Source organism: Paramisgurnus dabryanus, chromosome 9, assembly GCF_030506205.2.
Source record: "Paramisgurnus dabryanus chromosome 9, PD_genome_1.1, whole genome shotgun sequence".
Lineage (NCBI taxonomy): Eukaryota > Metazoa > Chordata > Actinopteri > Cypriniformes > Cobitidae > Paramisgurnus > Paramisgurnus dabryanus.
Genome location: NC_133345.1, coordinates 16916069 through 16942481, shown reverse-complemented (window position 1 = coordinate 16942481; position 26413 = coordinate 16916069). Strand labels below are relative to the sequence as shown.

The following is a 26413-nucleotide window of genomic DNA, read 5'->3' as shown; positions in this document are numbered from 1 at the left end:
GTTGCTGTTTGAGCATAAACAACATCTGCAAGGTTACAACGCTCAAAGTTCAATGCAATCTTGAACAGAAATAACTCTTCATAAACTACAAACAAATGACTTGATAGATAACAAGTGAGCTTCTTCCTGGGTTACTGACATCACAAATCCCAACATTTACACAAACACCAGCATCAAACCAGCATGGGAATTATGCTGGTCTATGCTGGTTTAGCTGGTGGTCACAGCATACCAGCACCAAACACAACATATGCTGGTATGACCAGCATGGGATGCTGGTGCTAATGCTGGTTTAGCTGGTGCTAATGCTGGTTTGTTGCTGGTTTAGCTGGTGCTAATGCTGGTGCTGATGCTGGTTTGATGCTGGTTTAGCTGGTGTTCACTAGCAAACCAGCACCAAAACACAACATATGCTGGTCTTGCTGGTATGCTGGTTCTTTCAGCAGGGCATGTTGGGCCACTTTCTAAGTTGCAGCAGGGATGTAAACAAAGGACAATGCTAATCTGACAGACGCCTACAAACACATGCAAACTTCTTTTTAATCCCACCAGCGAACTTCGAATGTTGGTGTTTGTTGCCGTTTGTGTGATCAGTGTAAATAATTTCTTGATTAGAGCCTTTATGTGTTTACTCACATGCTCCTATGGCTGGTGAATGTGATTTTCACCAACACCATTGTTGGTCCTGGATCAGGTTGCAGGATAAGGATTAGGATGTATATTAGATTTAGACTAAGGATTGGCCATAAAAAATTCTCCTCAAACTATTATTTCACACTAATAAGGTTTGAGATAAGGATAAGTTGGGGTATCTTTGAGTAATACGTTGATTTACTGAATGTGGTCGAAAGTGGACAAGCTCAAAACATTTCACACCCTGTTTACACCTGTATTTAGCGACATCCACTTGTGATCAGATTGACCAAAACGCATCTTAATACCAGGTGTAAAGAAGAGGTAGGCTTGAGGCTGTAGGCTGTGTTTTCGTTCATACTTCTGTGTCATCGTCTGCATAAACGTGCAGTTACACTTGCAGACTGCAGTATCCCTGCATGTAGCTCAAAGTAGCAGAAAAACAAATGAAAAAGAAGGCGCTTTTGACCCCCATTCTTAAGTCCTGTTTATAAATTGCTTGGTTAGCAAGTACAAATCTAGTTACATCACAGCAAACCCAGATTCCTCTGTATCCTAAATTGCACCCAACACACACACAAGCACATGATGTAAGACTGTTGTCTATCCTCAGGCAAGACAGTGTTACATTGCATAACCCACTACATCCAACAACTTGTTCATCAAATTCACTGATCACAGATCGGTCCTAACTAAAGAGACACCCTGACCTCAGAACTGTCTTATCCAAGCGTCTCTCTTATAAGCTTAGACAGCTAATCACTGACCCCAGACGTGCACTTATATAATCAGACAAGGCAGACTTTCGACCATTGGCATAGGTCGTTGGCATCTGGTATAACATCACTTTGCAGCTCGACTCAAAACTCATAATATCTTTTAAAGATTTGATAGCACAGCTACACCAGTTACATTCTCTTTTAAATAGTTGTTTACAGAAGCTGGTGCCTTGTGAACACTATTTTGGTGCTCGACTGATACCCCCTATGCACTCTGACCAGGCCAATCAGATCACAACTTGAAGTTTTGAGTAAACTCTTGCACATATTTGCGGGCAATATGCATGATATGTGACAGTCTCACACCAAAAGCAAATGGATAAAGTAAAACAAATTCTAGACACAAATTGCCGGTCCAGTTGGATGATTGGACCTATCCGATGATCTGCCGCCAAACCACAGGACAAAAGCCAAATAAGCAAGCCTGAAATTCAGCAACTTTAAATCCATCTTGTTCCTTTGGTGTTTATATGGTAAAATAACTTTACCCTGTGCCACCTGATCCATTGGAGATGCAGTGGGTCAAATCATGCGACTTCATGCTTATGACTAAATGAATATACTGAAAGTTTTCATCACCAAATGAAGAAAGTTTGACGAAATATGAATGTACTGTTGTTAGTAAACTAATCACCTGTACTCTTTGCAAAAACCCTAAAATTACTTTAATTTCCCTATAGACCTTCATGTTTGTCTGTAGAAATGTGGTCAGTGCCATAAAAAGGGCAATGACCGCTACTGCTTACTGTATACAGATGTTGGATAAGTGAAATATTCCTGTTAATGATCTTAGATCTGATACAAATGGGGCCAACAACCTGTGCATGTGTGTTTGCATCTCTGTTGACAAATGACAGAATATTCAACAATCATCCTTTGACCTTATAGTTAAAACGGTTTATTACATTGCATTGTGTCAACACTCTCACATTCAAGAATTTCTCTCTTTTCCAAGGTATCTATTAATCAGTCAAAGTCTAAGATGGTCTGAACCGGTAATGTGTCATTTATTATCAGCAATAGCAGATATGGTTTAAAAGATAAACTCAGCCACTTAACAGGAATGGAACATTGTCCCTATGACCTCGATGTTACCAGCATAAAATAAGTTATTATGAGTTTTTGATTTACAGAAGATGGGAGGAAGAAAGAGGTAAAGGAAAACAAGTATTTTCAATAAATCACGTCTTTGAAGGTAATTATTCATTAAATGCTGAATGTCTGCTGATTATCATTATCTCAAATGAACTTTTGAATCACAGACATCATGTGGACTGTAATATGGGACTGGTTCTGTCCAGAGAGATGCAGTCTGTGTGGAGTAAATGAATTATTTTACTCATGATCAGAGGTGCTTAAGAGTGAATCTAAGAGTCAATAATCACTGCCATTTTAAATATTTGATCATGCCGTATGGGTTAGTCAACGCCCCCTCGATCTTCCAAGATTTCATGCACTCCAACTTCCGAGATATCCTGAACCAGTATGTATTGATTTACAACAATGACATCCTCATCTATTCTAAAAATTGACCAAAACATCACCGGCATGTGAAAGAGGTTTTCCAATGATTATGCACCACCTCTATTTGAAGGCTGAAAAATCACCAATCCAACATTCAATTCCTCTGTTACAATGTTTCCCAAGAATGAGTGAGCATGGACGAGAGAAAGTTGGAATCCATCAAATCCTGTCCAACCCACATCACAATCAAAGATCTAAAGAGATTTCTGGGTTTTGCCAACTTCTACTATCATTTCATCCACCTATATAGTGCCATTGTTCAACCTTTAACATCCCTTTTCAGAGGTAAACCAAAAACATTGTCTTGGACCCCTGAAGCAGATTAATTATTCCAAAACCTGAAAACTGCTTTCTGCTCAGCACCCATTCTCATACATCCAGACCCTAACAAACCCTTCATCATTGAAGTTGATGCATCGTCTACAGGCGTAGAAGCCGCCCTTTCACAACAGCAGGGGAGTCCACCATTGCTTCATCCATGTGCCTTCTATTCAGCCTGGCAAAAGTGAACTATAACATTGGGAACAGTGACTTACTTGCCAGTAAACTAGCCCTAGAGGAATGGAGACATTGGTTAAAAGGTCTGAGGCATCCCTTCACAGTACTAACAGATTACAAAAATCTGCATTATCTACGTGAAGCCAAACGACCTATTCCCTGACAGGCACGCTGGGCTCTTTTCTTTACAAGGTTAACAAGAACTGCAAAGCTGATGCCTTATCCAGATTATTCGCCTCCGGAGAAGATTAATTCACCAGAAAATATCCTTCCAGATACCCTATTCCTTAGTCCCATTGAATGGAGCAAGGATGACGATCCGTCCTTCGGATGAGACGTTAAACCGAGGTCCTGACTCTCTGTGGTCATTAAAAATCCCAGGATGTCCTTCGAAAAAGAGTAGGGGTGTCCCCCGGCATCCTGGCCAAACTTGCCCATTGGCCTACTAATCATCCCTCATACTAATTGGCTATATCACTCGGTCTCCTCTCCACTAATATAAGCTGGTGTGTGGTGGGCGTTCTGGCGCAATATGGCTGCCGTCGCATCATCCAGGTGGATGCTGCACATTGGTGGTGGTTGAGGAGATTCCCCCATTCATATGTAAAGCGCTTTGAGCACTGGAAAAGCGCTATATAAATGTAAGGAATTAAAATTAAATTATCCTGGGGACACCCGGAGGCTGTCGACCTAATCACAAGTATGTACAACTTTATCATAGGACACCACTTTTCATCAAGGCTCCACTGTCACTAGTCACCCCGGTGCTAATCAAACCCTCTAACTGCTAAAACATCGCTTCTGGTGGGCCAACATGGCTCAGGACATCAGAAGGTTTGTGAGTGGGTGCAAGGACTGTGCTATCTCAAAGACTTCACATAAAGGGCTCATTATAGTAGTGCGTACGTCTTACGGCGTAGCCGCAGCGGAATAGGATACGCATCAGTTTTTATTTATACTTTTACGTGGTTGTCCGCGTCGACGTGCAAACACACACGCAGACGGCTGGTAGGCAGTATTCACGTGTGTTACCACAGTAGCAGCGCAACCATCAATGCAGAAGCAGCTTGGCAAGTTTACACACCAACGAAGAAGAAACAACAACTTGTTGTGTATGTTTTGAGAAGACCAGCAGTGATGAAAGTAAATAGACTGCAAATTTTGTTGCAGTTTGAGTTAAATCACTCCTCAACTTGGTCCATCTTTGAACGGAAATACCTATGACACAGTTCTTTTACCTGATGGGGAGGGGTTCTAGTGGACCAATCGCATCCCCTGTGGTCTGCATAGAACTGATGTGCTGTTAAAAATTTGGCGAGGTGCATGTCAGGCTACGCAGAGCTACGTAGAGGCTACGGATAACCTACAGCGTTGACCTTACGCACGACTATAAATTGGACTTAAATTGCCATCTGGTAAACTTTGTCCATTGCTTTTACCACAGCATCCCTGGTCACATCTAGGATTTTTTTTCGCTACAGACCTCCCAGTATCTCAAGGAAACACATATTCATCGTTGTCGATCGTCTCTCCAAGTCGATCAGGTTAATAACCCTCAAAGGCTTACCTACTGCCATGCAAAGTGCAGAATTACTTTTCTAGCATGTATTCAGATACTATGTTAATCCGGAAGATATCGTTTTGGACCGAGGTCCCCACTTCATTTCTCGAGTGTGAAAGTCATTCATGAAACTACTACATGTGACCGTAAGTCTCTTATCCGGCTATCACCCTCAGACCAATGGCCAGACAGAAAGGAAGATACAGGAGGTGAGCTGGCTGCCCTGAACCTTCTGCCATAGCCACCTTAAAGGTATAGCAGAAGATTTTCTTTTTCCGGGTGGATCATCCCAGTTGTCAATCATTCTGATAATATGTTGACGTAAGGCCGTTGTACGTGCTCGTCTCTAGGTTCGCTTTCTGCACATGCACACTTTCAGGTGTATATGTGTGGTGGGCTACGGTTTTAACCATTCGTTGAAGCTCGAGTTCTCGTGTTTTTTCAAATTGTCTGAGGGTCGCAAGAGAAAATGTGTCTACGAATTGTATGACAAGAAGAGAAAAGACTATTAATAAAGAAACAAGACCAATTTGTGGCGTGCACTAATAGGACAAGTACTTCCCAGGGCCGAGTACGCACAGAACTTGTTACATCAACAAGCTATTGGTCTTACATAATTTCATTGCGTACTCGTGTACCAACTTCCTCTGTTTCCCTGGACTGAGAAAACATCGAAAGTCCCCTAAGTTCAGCATTAGTACCAAGAGAGTGAGAGGGTCAGCGTACCACTACCTACAGGGTGCTGTAAGGTGACAACAATGCACAGGGGACACCCATCATTCCGGGACATCCACTTATCAGGTGGAACAGATGGTGTGGTTTTCCACCAGGAACATTCACCTTCGTCTCCCCTGTAAAAACCTGCCCTAGATACAGCGGCCCTTTTAAGATTGTTAAGGAGATCAGTGCAGTAGCCTTTGAATTACAACACCCTCAGCACTACCACATTGATCCAGTTTTTTACATATCCCAATTCAATCTGTAACACTCACCTGTTTCTCCCTCTCTTTGCTTGTTTATATTTTTCTCCAACTTCAAATATTTTGTTAATTCTAAATAAAATATATTGCAGTTAAGGCAAAAAATTGCTGTAGGCCTGATACTAAGTCACAAATAAGACACACACCATTGATAAATCTGGTCATTTACCCAGAACCATTACAGATTATACTTCAGTACAACCAAACATTTTATTTTATATTAACAAGCAAACATGATCTTATGGGAAAACGATGAAGTAACAATTTTACGAGGTGGCAGTTTCGTATGAATGGTGGGTTAGTCCCTGGCTGTTTCTCAATGTCAAGGATACTTCCTTGGCAGGACTGGTCTTTTCAAGTCACTTCCTTCAAAGGCTGGGCGAGGCTCCTCTTTAGCATTCGGAGAACGCGTAAATGGAACAGGCTAGCAAGTGCACGTCATTGCGTCATTACGTCAGTAAAAATGTGTGCTTTTGGTGCTGCAAGCATAGGATTGTGGGTGATTTGAGAGCGTGAAGAGCGCGAAGGATACATATATGCATCCTTTCCTGTATATAGGATATTTCTTGAATGAAGGACTCAGTCCTTGGTTGCAATTCCGAAGATCCTCGACATTGGAACATTCCTTCGACGGATGGCGATTACGTAGCATCCTCTAAATTCTGGCTTCCGAGGATCCTTCCTTGATATTGAGAAACGGCCCCTGTTTGATCCAGCCCTGCTGCCAAATGAACCAAAACATCCCAGCATGAAGTCTATTAACTATAATCTTCTATAAAGCTAAAGTCCTCTTATAATAAGCTCTGATACAGATGCAATACCAATATGTGGGTCCTGAACACTAAACTAGTGTTTTTGTAGGTCAACTTGTAGAGCATTGGATAAGGTTTGATTCCCTGGGAACCCAAATACTGATAAAACGTGCATCTTGCACTGTAAATTGCTTAACATAGTCGACCCTTATGACACATAGTTGGTCCAAGTGCTTGATAGGAGCGTGCAGGTGTGTTTATACAATGTTTGCCTGTCTCCAGGACTCATTACCTGTTTTTAATCCTGTCAGTGGATGTAAACAAGACTCAATGACCACAGAAACAGGGTCTGGGGTCACGCTCCAGCTGGAGCTGGTAATGAATCTTACAGACACAATGCCAACTATTCAGAGACTTTAATTTTGATAACATCACACCCATGATAGAGGCATCTGCTGGTGGAAACGATGACTTCATGGTCACCCAAAACACATGCATGCAACATGCGCGGCTTGAATGGAATGGAGGGGAAAATAAAAAGAGATTGGAAGAGAGTGAGAGAGAGAAGGGGAAGAGAGATTTCTGCAACAGGACACACAATGACACTCAAGCCCCCCGTACATACGTATAACCCGTAACTTTATCAAGCCCAAGTATTTCTGTCCTGTAAATTTCCAAATGTGTCAAACGTTCAAGCCGTTAATCTGTCCGGACACATAGCCCTTGCACAGGATAACAAAGTAATTCCCAAAACATTACTGTGCTACCATAATACAGTAATGACATTATACAACATAATTATATCCAGCTGTTGACTTGTAAAACAAAAATCTAAGTATTTTCTGATAGTTCTGCCTGTCACAAGGTAACTACTACAAAGCTACTACCAAAGTTTGTGTGCAAACTTGATCATTTATTTATCAATATCATATACATAAATAGACAAATTATAAATAACTAAATATGTCAATAAGTAGTGAGTTATTATTTATATTTCTGTGTGGGCCATTGCATCTACAACAAACTATAACTCATAAAGGTCAAAGCACTGAATACGAAAGTAGTAGGGTGAACTGACATAAACTCAGAGAGGGAGAGAGAGAGAAAGGGGGGACTGGTCTGTAAATGGAGTTGGCACTGACTTACAGAACCATAAACAGAATAAACCCCGCCCCCTTCTTACCCAGCCTATAACAGCCCACTATGGAGCCTGAGTCCAGAAACAGAGTCCTCTACCATTCTGCCTGGACACTTTCTTTTTGTCTCTAATGGACTGCCTTTAACACCTCTGTGCTGGATACTACTTTTCTGGATACTTTATCTCAACTTTATTGCATATTTGTATGGATTACTGACATAAAAATGTGTTTCCAGCTGTCGTTGGATGCATTCAACTATGGTAAGTGCCACAGTCCTTCCTGTATTAACATGCAGAACATTGTAGCTTAACTTGTGACCGTTGGTGGAAGGACATTAATAAGGTGACTCTTATAAGTCCACGCACTTTATAAGAACATTTCTCCTGGTGTCTTTCTCTCTTTGAGAAATATAAACTGTTGGAATGATTCACAATGACAGGTTGGGAACGGTACCAGGAACAGGGTGCACATGGACAGCTTCAGAATTTAGGAGGTGACTATGACAGGAAGGTCCTGGCATGGTTCAGTTATTCATAGCACAATGTCAAACTTTCAGAAGCAATAAGCTCTTGAATCAGCACAGATAAACCTCACACAGTTTCATCTGAACATCATTAATGAATAGTTTTGCACTTTGTATATTCAAATGTTATTATAGTTGTGCAGTAAACAGTTATTTGGTATGAAGAGTGTTGTTTCCCTAATAAGACTCTGGAGGTTGCTTGACAGCATGTATTCATAGACAGTAAACACAGTATGGTACACATGGCTAGTCGTGAGAGGGTGTAGGAGGCTCAATGGACCATAATAACTGGATCACTGGATTATGTAAACTATAGATTATGGAAAATTCCTGCATGGCTTTATTGTTTTGTTCAGTAATTTCTCAGAGATGTTCCTCTCTCTCTGCAAGAAGGAGCTGTCAGTCATTTACATTATTTATTTGGCAGATGCTTTATCAAAAGTTACTAACAGTGCATAAACAAATAATCCTAGGAATCAAACCCACAATCTTTTGTGCTGTTAAAGCAGTTATCTACCACTGAGCTTCAGAAACACATACTGTAAAGGTTATGTGTCATTTTTCGGTTATGCAATTAATGATGGTGGTGTCAGTGTAGGGTCATGCAGTCAGCAGTACCTTGATCGCTGCAGTGAGATAACCATTAAAACTACTGTACTGGTAGTTGTTCTGCACATAAAGCATCTTAAATGTGTGTCTGTGTGTTTTTTGAGGCAGCCACAATGTTGGAGTCATATGGTTTCTGGTCTGTATAATGTTCTGGTCCATAATATAGCTTGTGGACATCTCTCTATGAATGTCTTTGAGATTTGTGTGCAACAGACAACAAGTTAAGTTCTGAAGCTTATTACTAACAGTAGGTTTTTGGTGTTTGGGCAATATGAGCAATAGTAACAGTGATGGTTGCCTTAGCAACATATTTTCGAAATGACTTCACATTAAAACTTATAAATCTTTAAGTGGGTTTCCTGTTTAAGGTGGTGTGATAACAGAGAAAGGGCTATAAACCTGAATTGACGTGTGTAAAGGAATGGCACAAATTAAGTGTTACTTAACACTCTCTGATTGTCTTCTGCACGCTACTGGTAGAGACAAAGTCTGTAGTAACACACCACCTGCTTGTGTTTATTTTTGTCTTTATTAAAAGTCTTCTGCAATCACAATGTTTGCATCACACATGTGTTTTTTGATTTGGCACAGTTGACCTTTAAAGTATTGTATGTATGAAACTTCCATTGTGAAATAAGGGGTAACGCTATGTCTCTGAGTTACACAACTAATATCTCATTACTGATGGATAACATCTGAATATATCATCATATTAAAAAGTTGCAGTGAAGAATTATCAACAATCAAACATATACAAACAGATAGCCTACATGCAATAGTAGACTGAACAGGACATGTGTTTTTATAATATCTCTGAGGACACACATGGCCATAAATTCGCTCTAATAAGACAAGTTGTCAACTATCAGAATTTATAGACTGCTTTTTCCATTAAGTAAGTAAATGGTAACTCTTGAGTTAAAAAAATAATAGATGTGAAATCATTAGCAGAGAATATTGACATGTTATGCTTTTTGCAAGTTATCCAAGATATCCATATCACATCAATTTTTAATTTGTGGGAAAATAACAACCTGTTTTTATGTTAAAAATGAACCAAAACCTAACTATGCATGTTTCTAAAGTAATGTGCTGATGTATTTTACAGTAGACTTTATATTATTTTTATAGGCATATACTGTATATATCTATATATTAAGAAGGTTTTGACATTTATTTTATTTCATAATATTTAATTGTGATTATGCTATAAATATGAATTAAAATGAAAAAAAAAAATTACAATGCGTATGCACCAAAACCTATGATGCAGCAAATAAATGTTAAACTTATTATTTCATATGATGATTTGTAACAGTAAGTGATACGATGAGTTGCGCTTACACATGGTCATGCTGTGGTGTCTAAAGCGCAGTCGTAGTGCGGCATAGACGAGCACATGGGGATTCACATGAGCGCGTTACTGATGCTGTTGCTGATGCTGCACCGCATCCACTCATTCAGCACTGGAGCAGGACTTGCAGTCCTATCCTGCTCTTCCATCTCGTCATTTATTTTAACCAAATGTGTTAGACGTGTTTGTTATCTTATCAGCTTGTTCACATCGGATGGCGTTTAGACAGCTCGTCTGCGGTGATGTTGCAGTATCATTATGCAGTGGTGCAATGCAATCTACAGTCCACTGCTCACCTCTATATGAAGACACTTGGATAACATATAATAATAATCATTAGGATTATTCTGGAATAAACGAGACATACCGAAAGGGAATATTGGGCGATTGATCAACCCTATTGCGGTAAGTAGCCTATAGATCGATCAGAACATGCAGGCTATGCGATTAAGGAGATTTTCATTTATATTTAAAGCTTAATATTGTTTCTTTTCATGTCATTGTTGTTAACATTCTCTCGGTTCTCTAAGTGATATTGTTATAGAAAATATTAGAAAAAGTAATTTAATGCATTTTTGCAACTCTTAAAATGCATGATATTTCCCAAATTAATTATATCACCGTAGACTCGGAACTATTAGTAAAGCAGTTAACTAATGTCATGTCAAAAAATCTTGAATGATGGGAACATTGAGATATGCTGCCCCTACTGGCGGATTCAACGTCAGCAACAATCCATTCATTTAAAAATACAGGATGTTACAAACCATTTTGGGACTGAACAGAACGACCCCTGCTTTATCTCTGATGACATGTTAAGTCAACATCAGGAACAAGACTGAACTAAAACAGCAGCTTAGGGTTCAGATATAATAATGAAACACTGACCCTGGCCATCATTTATAAAAAATAAATTATGTAATTATTTAACAGGAAACAGCAATGCGAAATATTGCTTAACTTATTTTTATATATTTAATTATTAATTTAATTAATTTATATCTTTTATGTTAGTTTTCATCCAAAGCGACTAACAAAAGAAAGGAAAAACATTTATTCATTTTTATTATTTATTCTTTCATGCATTTCATAAACTGTGGGGCATCAAGTTTAATCTTGGGTAGTTTTGAAGGGGGGTTACCGAATAAAAACATAAAAAACTGGGAGGAGTGCAACGGTGTTGCGCAGGCGTGTTAACGCTTCTAGAAATAGAAGCGCGCAATGCGCATGTGCAGCAGCGCTTTTTTACCCAGGCACTTAAACATTAGAGCTGCTTCACACACAGCAGTCTGTATGGCGCGGTTGGTGCGCTCACATACCTGACCAAAAGCGGTTAGGAATAAAGCATACATGACAGACGAGAGAACAGTAAGTTTATATTTTGTGTTTTTGTTTTATTAATAAGCGTGTCTGGTTTGGAAGCGTGTTTTTTAAGGCTAAGCCGGTTATTTTTAACAGTAAAGGGTGGCGCGAGGATCAGTCGTAGTATAATAAGCTTCTTTGTTCGGGTGATGCTAAGAAGCGCCTTAAAACACGAGAGTTTTACACACAAACCGTTAAATACCGGGTTTGTTTATTATACGAAGCATTATTATGTGATATAAACAAATGGGTTTCAATCTTATGTGGTTTTTTGAACAGTTGTTTAATCTGATTTATGATGTGAATTGGTGTTGACATAAGCACTGGTGCCGTTTGTTTTGTTTACCGTCAGTTTTATACATTTGTATATATAATGTCCATTATTTTTATCTGGTTTATTGATATATTCACGGAATGTTTCATTTAAGTCGTGTTGTAATATGACCCGGCTCATGTTTAGCTTTAGCATGTAGCATAGCAGTAAAATGGAGGACAGAAACTGAAAAATCTAATTATAAAACACATCCTGACCATCTGTTAACTTTTCCGCACTACCATAAAAACATTAAACTGCTATTCATTAGTTACTTTATTGTTATTGTTGTTGTTATTATGATTATTGTCTCTTCTCACATCATACATCTGACCCTATCATAATACTGAATTACTAATAATCCGTGTTATACTTTAATATTAATGGTTTACATTTTTTCCTAAATATATTAAGTAAATATTGTTGTCAGTGAATGTGTTCAATGCAGTTTAATGCAATTAGGTGTGTGGGGGACCATAACAGACTTCATTCATAACAAACACAATTATTTGATGTTTGTTTAACACACATAAATATTATCTCTTTTGTTGGTTTAAACATGACTTATAGGGTTTGTTTAAATATCCTTATATGTTTAAGTATTTGTTGGTGGCCTCCTTTAGTTAACAAAATGGTTGGGAGCCGGTCGGCCATCATTTCCCTCACACACCGCTGCAACGTGGCTGAATCATCTGTAACCTTCAGACATAAGCTAATGTGTGCTTAGCTGGGACCTGTGTTAATCCATTACATTCATGTTACCATCATTGTGGTGCAGTTTTTTTGTATGGGCAAAAGAAATGGGAGCCCATGACATCAGATAGTTTAGGGATGTCAGAGATGGGGGACATGAAGTATTACACACCAACAGAGGAAACATTGGTGAAAGGCTTACGCAAAGCGGTTTCATTCAGAAAGTTTACGACTAAATGAGTAACACATTTTGTGTTTCTTTGTATTTATTTAAAAAAGTCTATTTAAATAAATATTTAAAACTGTCAGTATTCAGTCTTGATACACTTGGGCTATGTTTACACAACTGTGATGTAGTTAAAAAAGATGAATTTTTCTTTGCGTTTGTGAATCATTTTATGTACACATGACAACTATGTCTGCGTTTACGTGAAGACAACTAAATTCGCTGTTATGTGTGCCTGGCAAAGGGAGCCTGGACACCAAAATGTTGTGTAAATGAACAGCCAAATTGCTTAAAAGTATTCCTGTTTACGGTTAAAATTGTTAATGTTCAATAGATGAAGTCAAGTAAATTTAGGTGACATGCACACCAAACGTTAAAATGCAGGTGAAACGGCAGGCGGATGCCGACTGTAGCCACTTGCCAGCTTTAGTGATATTTCTTCTATGTTTCTCAGTTATTGAACGATGCCAGTTTGGTCGTGATATTGTCACCACTCCTCCTCCACTGTGATTGGACGGCTGAGTGAGAAGTGACATTGACGAGCTGAGCTTTTCACCCATAATTTTAAAATTTTCGGTGCTCAGCGTTAAGCACGAAGAAAAACGCAAAGTGTCTGCACTCAGGGTGGACAAAACCCCCCCAGCTGCTGTCGTTTTTAAAAAGCGTGTCACTTCCATTGGAAACAATTGAAAACAGATGTCGGCATAAACGTTTTGTTGTGCACACTACCTTATAAAGTACTTAAAATGAATGTAAATTTGAGTATGCTGTGCATTTTATAATCAGTTTTTCTGCTCTGTGTTGCAGGGTGTCCCAGTGTAAAATGGAGGATAGTTTTGATTGTGACTGCGGTGAGCTGGAGCCACCCGATCATTGAAAAGAAATCTTGCTGAGATCGGCTGTCCCTTCAATTTTCCCTGCATCAGGTGCTTAAAACAGGAAAAAAAGAAAAAAAAGTAGATTTATCATTTGTTTGGACCGTTAAACAATGATGCTGCTCAGGGCCAGTCATACACTGAAAATTTCTTCACTGTGACAATGGTTTTATAGGTATTGACTTACAATTTTTTTGGTTACGTTCAGATTTTTGATTGGCCTCCAAATTCATTCCATTACGCCCCTATTAAATATTGAAATAAAGCGGAAGCTCTCCCACAAACTCCGTGATAAGCTGCTAAAAGTATTTTGAATAATGATTTCATATTTAAGTAACATATCTAAATTGGTTCCCAACACCTCTCAGAGTACGATGTGACAGCCAGTCGGGGACACTGCAGTCCTTTAAGGCTCTTGTTTTTTTCTTTTCGTTAGTTTTCTCGACTAGCTATAGTAGTTGCGATCAACATCTGCTGCATATCACTTAAATCAAAAATCCTTCCTGCTATAATATCTGCACAGAGCTGCTCTGCTAGAACGAAAAATGGCCGAGAAATTTGAAAGCCTCATGAACATTCACGGCTTCGACCTGGGCCCGCGTTACATGGACTTGAGGCCGCTGGGCTACGGTGGAAACGGCCTGGTCTTCTCTGCCGTAGATACCGATTGCGACAAGCGAGTCGCTGTAAAAAAGATCGTCCTGACCGACCCTCAAAGTGTCAAACATGCGTTGCGCGAAATCAAAATCATCCGCAGACTTGACCATGACAACATCGTGAAGGTGTTCGAAACGCTGGGGCCCAGTGGTTGCCACTTGACGGAGGATGTGAGTTCCCTGACAGAGGTCAACTCCGTCTACATCGTACAGGAGTACATGGAGACTGACCTCTGTAAAGTACTTGAACAGGGCTTGCTGTCTGAAGATCACGCACGGCTGTTCATGTATCAACTGCTGCGTGGACTCAAATACATCCACTCGGCCAATGTGCTTCATCGCGACCTGAAGCCTGCCAACCTCTTCGTCAACACCGAGGACTTGGTAATGAAAATTGGGGATTTTGGACTCGCCCGAATCATGGACCCCCACTATTCCCATAAGGTATTTATTCTATTATTCTTGTTTACTTCCTTAAGTGTTAAAAATCAGTTCCTTCTTGTCATAAATAGATTTCAAGGTGATTGTATAAGTCATAAACAAGTCTTTATTGCATTTGTTGATTTAGTGTGTTACAGGAAGTAAACCATATGACGTAGTTGCTAATAACACTTAGGTTTCCTGTTACTGTGAAACCCTTTCCTGTACATTATCCTAAAGTATGTTTTCCGTATACAACAAGTTGTTTCACTGTGGCAAGACTGGTTTGTGTTTCCTCAAAGGTAGCAGAAAAAAAATATGAAACTATATTTTTAAAATGGCTCTTACATGATATTGAATCTCTCATAAGTGTTTGAATTATTAGTCAGGCAGTCGATATATAGTTTTAAATCACAGCTTTGCATTTACGATGTTGTTCTCTCTTATTTATCATTTGTGTTAGTGTATGTGGTTTTGTTGGTGGGTTATGGGGAGTTTGTTATGGTGGTAGTTTCTCTGGCTGATGTGGAAGGATTTGTGTCTCGATCCAAGCATGCATGTGTGTTACATTTTTCATCGGCTCTCTATTGTGAGCTCACGTGACCTTTATGAAAGCCAGTTCTGTACTCAGTCACCTTATTCAGAGCTGTTCCTGCACCATATCTATGAATAGCTGCCGTCTCTCCCCCGCACATGTACCAGACTGAGTTTGTTTTACAGGGAACACGGAAATAAAGGGACAATATCAAACTCTGGCTTTGTAATTTCAGGGCTCAGAACTCAGAAAACAGTCAGCTGCTTTACAGCCTCCTAAAAACTTACTTGGTTTTAGAACTAAATTGTTTTCAAATTCACATGAGCTTTTTCTTTTGAAATTAAGTATGCATAAAAGTTTAATACTTTGGGTTAATTTTTCCGAATCCAAACCCCTTCGCTAGCTCTCATCAACAGTTTCTGTTAGGTTGTACTGCAAAACTGCTCTGTATAAGCCGTTTTGTGCCTTGATTTATTGAGAGGGATTATGTGTGTGAGATGCCAGTTTCCTATAAAGTCAGCAGATTTAAGCCCTTGCTATAGACCAGCAGTAATAACATAAACAAATGGCTTTCATGGAACAAATGTAACTTCCAGTAGACTTCCACAAAGAATCAATAACAACAGAGTTGTAGTTTATTTCTGATAACAAGCAAATTGAATTACAAGTAGATTACCTTCAAATCATAGCTAAAGGGTATGAAAGACTACACTGAGTTAACGTTACTGTGTAGAATTGTATACAATGTTAACTACAAATCGGCTGCCAAACCTTCTTTTACATAGCGTCGATCCATGATCGCCATCTCCCAATCCAGTCATTTATATAGGTCAGTGGTCCAGACGCGGAAGTGACGCGGGTTAAAAACATTTCACCTTTTCAGAATGCCGTAAGCGCACCGCAGGTCATGTGACAAGAACCAACTAACGGTCACATTTTCCGCTCTGTTTTGGATGCGAAATGTGAACCTAAATTGAGATGGTTCATATTTAAAAGGCAAGTTGCTTGTTTTTGGATGGTCTTTGTTTCTTAAGCTGCTTTGATTTAGAAATATGACCCTGTTTGAGGTATGTGTGGTATTTACAGGAAGAGTGCCTAAACCCCTCAATTTCTCCCTCTTACTCTCTCTTTTCTTTGTCTATGTTTGGATGCTTTTTTTCTCCAAATCCGGTGTTTGATGTTTGTTGGTGTCTTTGGGTTCAGACTTGTTCTGGCTCATCTCTGCAGCCATTAAGGTTTTGTTGAGCTACAGAAGTCAGTTTTCTTCAGCTGTGTGCATGTGTGTTTACTGAAGACTCGCTGTTTTTTAAATACGGGGGACTTGTGCAGGCATAAGTTGGCCTGGGCATGTTTTACTCCTCAGCTCTCCCTCTCTCATTGACCTTTTTTTTTTTTACTGAAGATTTGTCCACAATGAGCACTATAACCAGTCTGAATCGACTGAACTGACCCACTTTTGTGCTCTTAGGAAAACCTTAGAAATAACCCTTTAAAAAAACTATATTGTAATTTTCTTATTAAAAAAACGTGCTACATAAGAAGGTGGTATACATTTCTGTAATGTTGGCAGAGCAAGTAAACAGAACTGCATGCCTAGGTTTTTTTTGTTTGTTTCTGTTAAAAGCCCCAGGTGTCGTGTGACATTTAAAGGTCCCTTTTGGTTTAGTCTGAAGAGCCCCTTCTACAGTTTGTGTGAGTCATCTGCCACCTTACACCTTTAGAAGGGGTGAATTCATTTAACATTCAAATTAGACACAGAAAATGTGTCATGACTGGTTTGGTTTTACTCGCTCGGTTAGACGGTTGTATTTCTCTGAAATGAGAGGAGTGAGAAAAGGAAGACCTCGTTGAACTTACAGTGTGAGACCGCTCTACTTTCTAAACCATGTGTTGCCCAAGTCAGCAAACACTACAGACAGAAATGTCTAGAAATAAACCCAGTTTAAACACTGCTGGTAAACATCTTCTTTACAGTTGTGTATGAAAGACAAATTACACCAATTACCGTGTTAAATGAAAGGTTGATGTCCCAAATGTCCTCTAGTTTTTGTGTAGGTGTTATGGACAATAAAATGTGTACAGGCATGATTAAAAGCAAGTTTTTTTTATTGACTAAAGCAGTGGTTCTCAATCTGGTGGCCCCTGAGATGGTGCCAGGGGGACCCAGTTTAATGAAATTTTATAAAATACATTAATTTATTATAAATTCTGTGTTATTAAACCTTAGAAATTAAGGCTACTTAACCAACAGCACTAGATTGTATGTATAAATGTTTTGTTTAAGTTTTGGAATGTTTTATGTCATACATTTTCTTTGGGGGGCCATAAATGGATACACCGTACACAAGGGGGGTGCATGGCGAAAAAGTTTGACAACCAATGGACTAAAGTATAAGAAATCTGCATGGGCTCTTCTGACTTGGGACACTCAGAACAACGTATCAGCCATGTAGCAACACCCTAGTTACCTAGTCATCTTAAAAATGATTTGAGAGATGATGATATTTTCAATGTTTCAAGTCTGGTTTCTTGAACTGAACAGGCAAAGTTCTAGTTTTAGTCTTTTATCAGAATTGTCTCAAGGTTATGATCTGAATGTTTGTAATCCACTTCCAGGTAATCGTGTTCTCAATGCATTACGTAACCCCACACAAGACCAGTTACGCAAAAACTGTGCCGACTGTTTCTTAATCCCTGACGATGTTCTTCCAGACGTCTGTGCTTGTTGTGGGTCACTGGTTGTTTGTGTGTATGTAATGGATAGACGTTATGTATCAAGCAAATGTGTGGATGCCGTAAGCATGCGTGTCTCTGTGTAATATGAGAATTGTTGAAAATGCGACACGTACATGTGTTGCTTTGTGAGTCTTGTGACCCATTAAAAAAACGTAACGTGCTTTTACTTGTGCAGGTAAACATGAGAAATTGGGCCATGCCTTTGTGCTAGTAGTCCTGATTTCAGTCTTAGAAACCCTCTGCTGAGGGTTTTATACAAGCCATGTGGTGCCTGACCTTGACAATGAATGATATAAAACATAATGAACATGTTATAAAGTTGTTATGCAATATGGGATGTTATGTCAGGTTCATTTATGAATTATTGATTTGGCAAACTGTTAAAGCTTTGAAGCTCTCTTTATGCAGTTTTTTTTTTTTTTTATTAATTTCACTTGTAACATCAGATACAAATATTACGCATTTTTAATGTCGTCATTTTTTTTTTAGGGGCATCTCTCTGAGGGTCTAGTCACTAAATGGTACCGTTCTCCTCGTCTGCTCCTCTCCCCAAATAACTACACCAAAGCCATTGACATGTGGGCTGCCGGGTGCATCTTTGCTGAGATGCTCACTGGAAGGACACTCTTTGCAGGTATTTAAACATTGTGTATTTAATCTTGTAGTGTTGCAGTTTGTCTCTGCTATATGTTTTTTGGTCACCTATTTAGTCTTGCACACACCATTTAGGTAGTGGAAGGTCATATCCTGTGTTCTTGATACAAGTTTAAACTGGGCCAAGGTTTTTCAACAGTAGCTTCTTATGTAAACTCAAACAAAATGGAGACTACAGCAGGTTGATTGCATAAAGGTTTAATCCTTGCTTTAGTTCCCTAAGGGAGTTAATTTACATCATAAAACATGATTTGTCAAATTGCAATGATACTTTTCCCCTTGCTGATCTTAAGGAGTAAGTACCTATTAAAGATGACACTGTCTTGACTTGTGTGTCATCTTACTGCTTTAAGATCAGTGGGAAAAGTATATAGAAGCCATTTTGTGACACGCATGTGGACTAGGGTTGTGCCGATAGACGACAATATTGTGTATTGGAGATCGTCAGACCATCTTGCCAATAACAGGCGTTCATGGCGATAGTTGCAAATGGTTTGTTGTTATTATCATCATAGTTTCACATTAACATGTGCATTGCGTGATTTTCCTCGCATAATAGGTAGGGATCGACTGAAATAGATTTTTTAGTGCCGATACCGATTTAAGGCCGATGAACAATACAGGCTACCAATTTTCTTTAGCCAATATTTGGAGCCAATACTGCTTTGCTCACTCAATTTACATCATAAAAATGATACAATGATGATGCCAAATGTGACAAGTCTCAATTTAAAAAAGTAACATTTATTGAACTTAAAAAAAAACTATATTTAACACATAGTAAAAACAGGTGAGGGTGCTATGGAACCATGAACTGCACTCTCCACAATGACAAGGAACTATCAGCAAAGGATATTGATTTCTAGCACTTTACTACTATAAATGTATATAGAGATGAGAAATAAAAACCCGCTTTGTCCAGCTATGATCAGCTGTTAGGCCGAGCTTTCGATGTTCTCATGGAAAGGTTGGTTGTTTTTAATCACATGACCTGCAATTGCTTGCGGCTTCCAGCACTCTGTCTGTAAATAATGAACACAGCAGCCACGTATCGGCCGATACAAATAAAACTCGCAAATATCGGCCCGATATATCGGCCGGACGATATATCAGTCTATCACTAATTAGAGGATTTGTGGGCTTAACTTTGCGTGAAATAGCTTGTAATGCACACAGATTCCTTCTTGTTCGGACCTTAATCCGCGCGGCATGGACTCCTTTTGTAATCCACATGATTCAGACTCTTCCTGATGAAGCCAATACGGAAGTGACTTAAACTGCAATTCATTGACTGTCTGCTAGAGGCTGGCTCCAAAAGGGAGTCAATTCCCATAGACCTGCATGTTAAAATAGATTTTGGTTTGTATAGCTAAGTTTGCCCTTCATGACAACTGTGAGGGGGGTGAATTTTTTTTTGTAACTCCTCCGTTTAAATTATATTAAGCTTTAAAGTTCTGTATACTTAAGGGCGTGGCAACTTAACTGAGGGGTGAACTGCCACTGTTGTCCCTAGAATCGAGCTAGGCGGGTGTGGTTTAAGCAACCAGACACTCCTGCTTCACCCACATCCCTCCTCTTTACCCATTTTCGGATATCCGCGAATTATGCACGATGACGCGCGGCCAAGATGGCGACTGCAGGCAACACCTACTTTAGGCTTCAAAAACGATCTTCAGAAACCAATAGGTGACGTCAGGGACACTACCTCCATATTTTTTTACAGTCTATGGTTGAAACCAGCGAGATTGTTGTTCCTTCCGTGCTCGGATTAATGGCATCAGTTTTAAGAAGGTTGCGGTAATGACAGTGTTGCCATTGCTTGTTTTTGTCCATCAATCAAGTGAGTTGTCATAAATGAGTAAAAAATAAACAAATAAATAAATGAGTAAACTACTGCTCCGCCCCCTGATACTACCGGGTATCTGCAATCTTACAGGGTGACGATTGGGTGATTTCAGAACGGGGCCCAACACTAATGTGGACTATTTCTTGCTTCAAGCAATCCGATTGAAAACGAAGAATTCTAATCATGTTTTAGTTTTTGGGTATAAGAACAAAATCATCAAAAATATACTGATTATGACAGGAGTCTTCATCACTAATAAGAAAATAATGAGATCGTCAAAACATATGAACAGGGTTCCCGTGGGTCATGGAATTTTAAAAGTTCTTTTCCAGACATTAAAAGTTATGGATTTGTTTACTAAGTCATGGAATATCTGGGATTTTTGTTTATTGCTTTAAATTTTAGTTTCCATTAGCATTTCTGGGTCCAAGCCTCACTACAATTTAAACAGCGGTTTATTGGCACTGTTTATTAATTTCACGCATTTAAGCTAAATTCTTATAAACTCAAGGTGTAAACTACATTATCCAGGCTCATGGCATTCCGGATATAGGTCATGCAGATTCAGCTTTTTTGTCCGGGAAAGTCAGGGAATTTGACTTGGAGTGGAAACCCTGAAAAAATGATAAAAATATATAAAGGTACTCTTTCTGGTCAATAAATTAAGTTGCTGCAAAATGTTACTTGAAGTCCATTACTTGCAGGGCAGAAAGCAACGTGAAAATTCTATGTACATTTACTAAGCGAAAGGTGTGGAAACACTGTGGTTTATTATTAGTTGAGTGCCTCCCCCATGTTGACCAAACACAAACACGCACGCCAAAATAGATCATCTTTAAATGTACTGCTGTTGAATATTGGCAGTGTTTTTGCCGTGACACAGTTTTCTCTTGATTAATAAACGTGTCTGTCTGTCTGCGTGTATTTTCAGGCGCCCACGAGCTGGAACAGATGCAGCTGATTCTGGAATCCATTCCGGTTGTCCATGAAGAAGACAGATTGGAACTCCAAAGCGTAATACCGGTCTTTATCAAAAGTGACATGTCAGAACCACACACGCCGCTTGCCCAGTTACTGCCTGGTGTCAGCCCTGAGGGTAAGTTTTCAAACATATTAACAAAAACAAATAATTTTTATTTGTCCGCAACAGAGTTTTTAAAAATGATCCACCAGAGTAGCAACTTGAAAATGAATAAAAGTACATTTGTGTAGCAGCCTTAATCACTTTAGTATATTTTCTTCTCTTTAGCCTTGGATTTCTTAGAGAAGATTTTGACCTTTAACCCCATTGACCGGCTAACTGCAGAAGAGGCCCTGGCTCACCCGTACATGAGCGATTACTCCTATCCTCTAGATGAACCCGTGTCCTTGCATCCTTTTCACATTGAAGATGAAGTGGACGACATCTTGCTCATGGACGAGAGCCACAGTCATATCTACAACTGGGACAGGTGATGGTTTTATACCTGATTTAACATTCCAACATCCATAGGGATGGTGTACGGGTTGCATCTGTCGGGGGATGTTTTTTTTTTTAAATGTTTGTTCTTCTCTTCCTACCGCAGATATCACGACAGTCAATTCTCTGATCAAGACTGGCATCTGCACAGCACCCACGAGCTGGAAGACGTACAGCGTGATCCCCGAGCCATGTCTGACGGCACAGACGATGAGGAGGTACAGGTTGACCCGCGCAAATACATGGACGGAGAGTGCGAGAAATTCCTAGAGGACCCATCCTTCGACCTCCCATCAGAGCATTCGTGGGAACAGGAAGATCACCATGAGAACAAGTACTGCGACCAGGATTGTGGCTACACCTGCAACTACAAAGCAGTGTCCCCGTCCTACCTGGATAATTTAATCTGGAGGGACAGCGAGGTGAACCACTACTACGAGCCAAAGCTCATCATCGACCTCTCCAACTGGAAAGAGCAACACAGCAAAGAGAAGATCGACAAAAAGGGCAAGACCAAGTGCGAGAAGAACGGCCTGGTCAAGGCCCAGATCGCTCTGCAGGAAGCGACTCAGAACCAGACCGTGGCCGAGAAGGACCGCATACAGGAGAAACACCAGAACCACAACCAGGGCTTTGATTTCGACTCCTTCATCGCCAGCACCATCAAGCTCAGTCTGCAGCCGGAACCCGGTGACGTGGACCTCCTGAACGAATTAAACACCTCCGTTTCTCAGCTAGACACCCGCATCCCTTGCGGCTCCTTGTCCAAGTCCGTCAGTCAGGAGAAAGAGGAGAAGTGTCTGGTGAACCTGGCTCAGCTTGGCGTCTGGTCGCCTTGTCCCTGGGACAGTTTCACGGGCGACGGCGTCAGCGAAAGCTGCCTGATCGACGAGGCCTGCTGGGATGTCCGCAAAGATGAACAGCTCCAGAAGGAGAACAGCGTCTGTCAGAGCAGTTACCTGGACCGGCTCTTTAGCAAACGCGAGGAGGTGGAGTCCGAGGTTCAGTCGGGTCCCGATGAAGTTCCCTCCCCGGTGGAAGAAGACTTCATTTCCTGCAGCACTGAGATCGTCCTTAACATGCAGCTAGAGTCTCTGGCCATTCCGGGGTTCGATGGAGCGTCCGACATTCCTCTGAAATCCATCCAGGCCACGCTGACGCCCTCTGCTGTTAAGCGCTCTCCTCAAATCGCCCACAAAACCTACAGCAGCATTTTAAAGCATTTGAATTAAACCCCACCCGTTCAAGCAGAGTCCAGCTTATTTTTTATAGAGTTATGTATTTCTGTACTTGAATCATTTCATATCTTTTTACATATGGTTACTTTTTAAGGAAACGTTTATTTCTTTGTTTTTGTTTTTTAATATGTAGATGAATTCAGTTTGTAAATTCATACAAAGTGCTGGACTGTGTTTCCACACCTATGAGAACATTTTGGCCCTCTAATTTTCTGTTTCAGAAAAAATCAAATAACTAACGGCATGACATTTGCACACATTGTACTGTAGATTCGGAAACAGGATAGGGAATGACAGAGGAACGACTGTTAAACAGAATTTGTTGGTTTATGTGATGTAGGCAAAGGAACAGAGAAAATGAGGGTGGGATAATGCACTAACCGTGTGGGAGACACAGTCACTGACATCATAATGTGACCTTCTGACTGACAGCCAATAGGAGACACACAAGCAGTGCATCTTTGCCTTCTCTTCCTGTCGTTCTTTTGACTATGGCTATTTATTTATTTGATTTTTGTTTTTCCATCTCGTTTCTATTCTCTGGCCGTTTTGTTCGTAGTGTAAACTTTCTCAAACACGATGCCAGCATGGAAAGCGTTAACCGTAGGTTTGTAAAGGCGTTATCTACCTCAAGGTAACAGCAGAAGGTTCTGTCTCCCAACTGTAGTGCTTTATTTAATGAAACACTTTCCCTCTCATTAATGTAGTCCACTCGACGTCTATTTTCATTTTGCATTTGCCATAGTGAAGTGTTAAGACCATTATTTATTTTAAGCAGATGTGAGATATTTATTTTAAGAACGTTGTAATTTTTTTTAAGTGTGAGTCTTTGGACTTCCATTCTGGTCCGTCTTGGCGCTCTGTGTTTGTTTAGCTGTGGGTGATCGATCATCCTTTTGAGTTCATGATGCTCTCCCAAGTTCCAGCATTTCTTATCAAAAGGATTCACCATAAGGATTTTTTTTTAACTTGTAGGTGCTCTGTACGAGTGGATGATGCTTTACGGCATTTTATGCGCCTAAAGTCTTAATTTTTCTTTTTTATATATTATAATTATTGTTAGAATTGTGTGCATGGAAGAAGAAACCAGTGGAAGGTACATTAAAATGAAGTTAATGGTGAAGTATACTGTAAGTCATTAATTTTATTTTAATTGTATGTTTTTATTACAAATTATTTGTTCCAAGCAAGCATGGTTGAATTAGGTTCGGATATAGCATGTAGAGCATTTAAAGAGTTTTTTTTTATTTTGCTTTTAAGTGCTGGTTTACATTATCATTTGTTCCACTGTAAAATAACATCAATAAAATGGCCAGCAAATATCTTGCTGTTGTCTTGACTATTTTTTGGGGGGAATCCACATGGGCAGAAATATGTTAATATTGGCTATATTTTGAGAGGGATTTCCCTCTGTGAGTGCACATCTGTGCCAGTCATTAAACTATAAGGGAAATGTTTCACAAACATAATTTACTGACCAGAGGTTTGTGTTTATGACCTTTGACAAACAAAAAAAGTCCCTGTTGTTCTCTTAATGTGGGTATGATAAAGTAGATTGTAGATAATATATCATACATGTGTAAACTACAGGAATCCTGTGGCATCCATGCCCAGTATCCAAAAAAAACATGAGTAAGAAACAAATGCAAAAAACAGCTAAAAACTCAATTTTACGACCAATGCACAAATGAACACTAAGATTATTCCTTTATCTATGTGTGCTTTTAAGTAGTTTCAGACACAATTTAATACTTTGAGTTTGATATGAAACACAATTTATACCACAGGGCTGTTAAATTCTGATTGGCTGACAAATGCTTTAATGGTGTGCATTTTTTTTTCAAGCACACCTCTGAAGTAGTTCTAGGTCTGTCTACCGCATAGTTCACTATCACTTTGCTAAGTTTAACTAAAAAAATTGATTAATTTGAACAAAAGCATAAAAATACATGTGGTAGTGAAAGAAATGCATTGAAAAGAATGAATAAATGCAGTAAAAAAACACTGATTGCTTGTTGATTCCTGATAAAATAAAACTAGAACGAATAAAAACAAATACTGAGGAAAAATATATAGGGCCCAAGTATTGATAGGCCAACTTGATTCAAATTCAAGAAAAGAGTGTAAGTTGATATGGCATAAACGATACAGCAAACCATGTAATATCATGAAATCTTGCCGGATGAGAGCTATTTTTATCCAAACCTAACCCTAAACCCATTCTCACGGGAATTAGGCCGCCAGTTTTATCTTAATCCCACCTTCAAACCTAACCCTAAACCCTACGGGGCAGTTTCAAGGACGGGGATTAGTTTAATTAGGAAATATAACTAAACATGCCTTACATAAAGAACATAACTTGTGTGCATTTTAAAGCAAAACAAAAGGTACAGATGTGATTTTAAGATATGTCTGTGCAATTTGTTTTTAGTTTGCACAGCTCTTAAAAATGTTTAGTCTAGGAGTAGTCTAATCCCTGTTCGGGAAACCGCCCCAACATGTCTCGAGATTTAGGCGTTTACTATAACCATTCTAGGTAAAACCCTGCATGAAGTTGAGCACACAAAGTAAAGCATGTATGAAAACACTGTGGACATTTCTTTTATAAAAGAAGAGCACGACTACACAATACAATTTTATCAGTGTTGACCATTAATTCATCATTTACTAGACTTAGATTTCCTTGAGGTGTGTGTAGAACATAATGTGCCGGTTTCCTGGACTTGTCTTATCCTAGTCCCAGACTAAAATGCATATTTGAGCTGCCCTTATTAAAAAACATCTTGTACTAACCAACACAGTCTCACACCCATGGCGTCAATATTTGACGACACTTGACCATGCGTCAATATGTTGACGCGGAGGGTATACCTTTCGCGTCACTTTTTGACGAACTGGGGACTTCAATACTATTAGGTACGCGAAATTAAACAGTTGTCAACTGACATTGGGGTTAGGGATAGGTTTGGGTAGGGATGTCATTATGTAAATCTAACCCTAAACCGACGCGAAAATGGTAGAAAATGGTAAGAAAATAGGAAAGAGAAT

At 39.5% G+C, this 26413-nt stretch overlaps 1 protein-coding gene across 3 annotated transcripts; it reads left to right on the top strand.

Annotated features, from left to right (window-relative positions):
- Positions 1–7951: 7951 nt before the first annotated feature.
- On the top strand, positions 7952–24687 carry mapk6 (mitogen-activated protein kinase 6). 3 transcript variants are annotated; one of them, XM_065265099.1, is made up of 6 exons: positions 7952–8126; positions 13754–14921; positions 18658–18802; positions 21600–21764; positions 21918–22119; positions 22234–24687. In XM_065265099.1, the coding sequence occupies exons 2-6, from the start codon at positions 14367–14369 to the stop codon at positions 23357–23359; spliced, it is 2193 nt and encodes a 730-aa protein (XP_065121171.1). In that variant the 5' UTR covers positions 7952–8126; positions 13754–14366; the 3' UTR covers positions 23360–24687. The 3 variants fall into 3 exon arrangements, with proteins under 3 accessions (XP_065121171.1, XP_065121172.1, XP_065121170.1); XM_065265100.2 differs by lacking the exon at positions 7952–8126 and adding an exon at positions 10424–10757; XM_065265098.2 differs by lacking the exon at positions 7952–8126 and adding an exon at positions 11568–11720.
- The last annotated feature ends 1726 nt before the right edge of the window (positions 24688–26413 follow it).

Excerpts from the sequence above, each read along its gene's own strand:
- mapk6 (XM_065265099.1), top strand. The coding sequence starts at position 14,367 with ATGGCCGAGAAATTTGAAAGCCTCATGAACATTCACGGCTTCGACCTG. Across the intron at positions 14,922-18,657 it reads ACCCCCACTATTCCCATAAG|GGGCATCTCTCTGAGGGTCT; the intron begins GTATTTATTCTA and ends TTTTTTTTTTAG. Across the intron at positions 18,803-21,599 it reads TGGAAGGACACTCTTTGCAG|GCGCCCACGAGCTGGAACAG; the intron begins GTATTTAAACAT and ends GTGTATTTTCAG.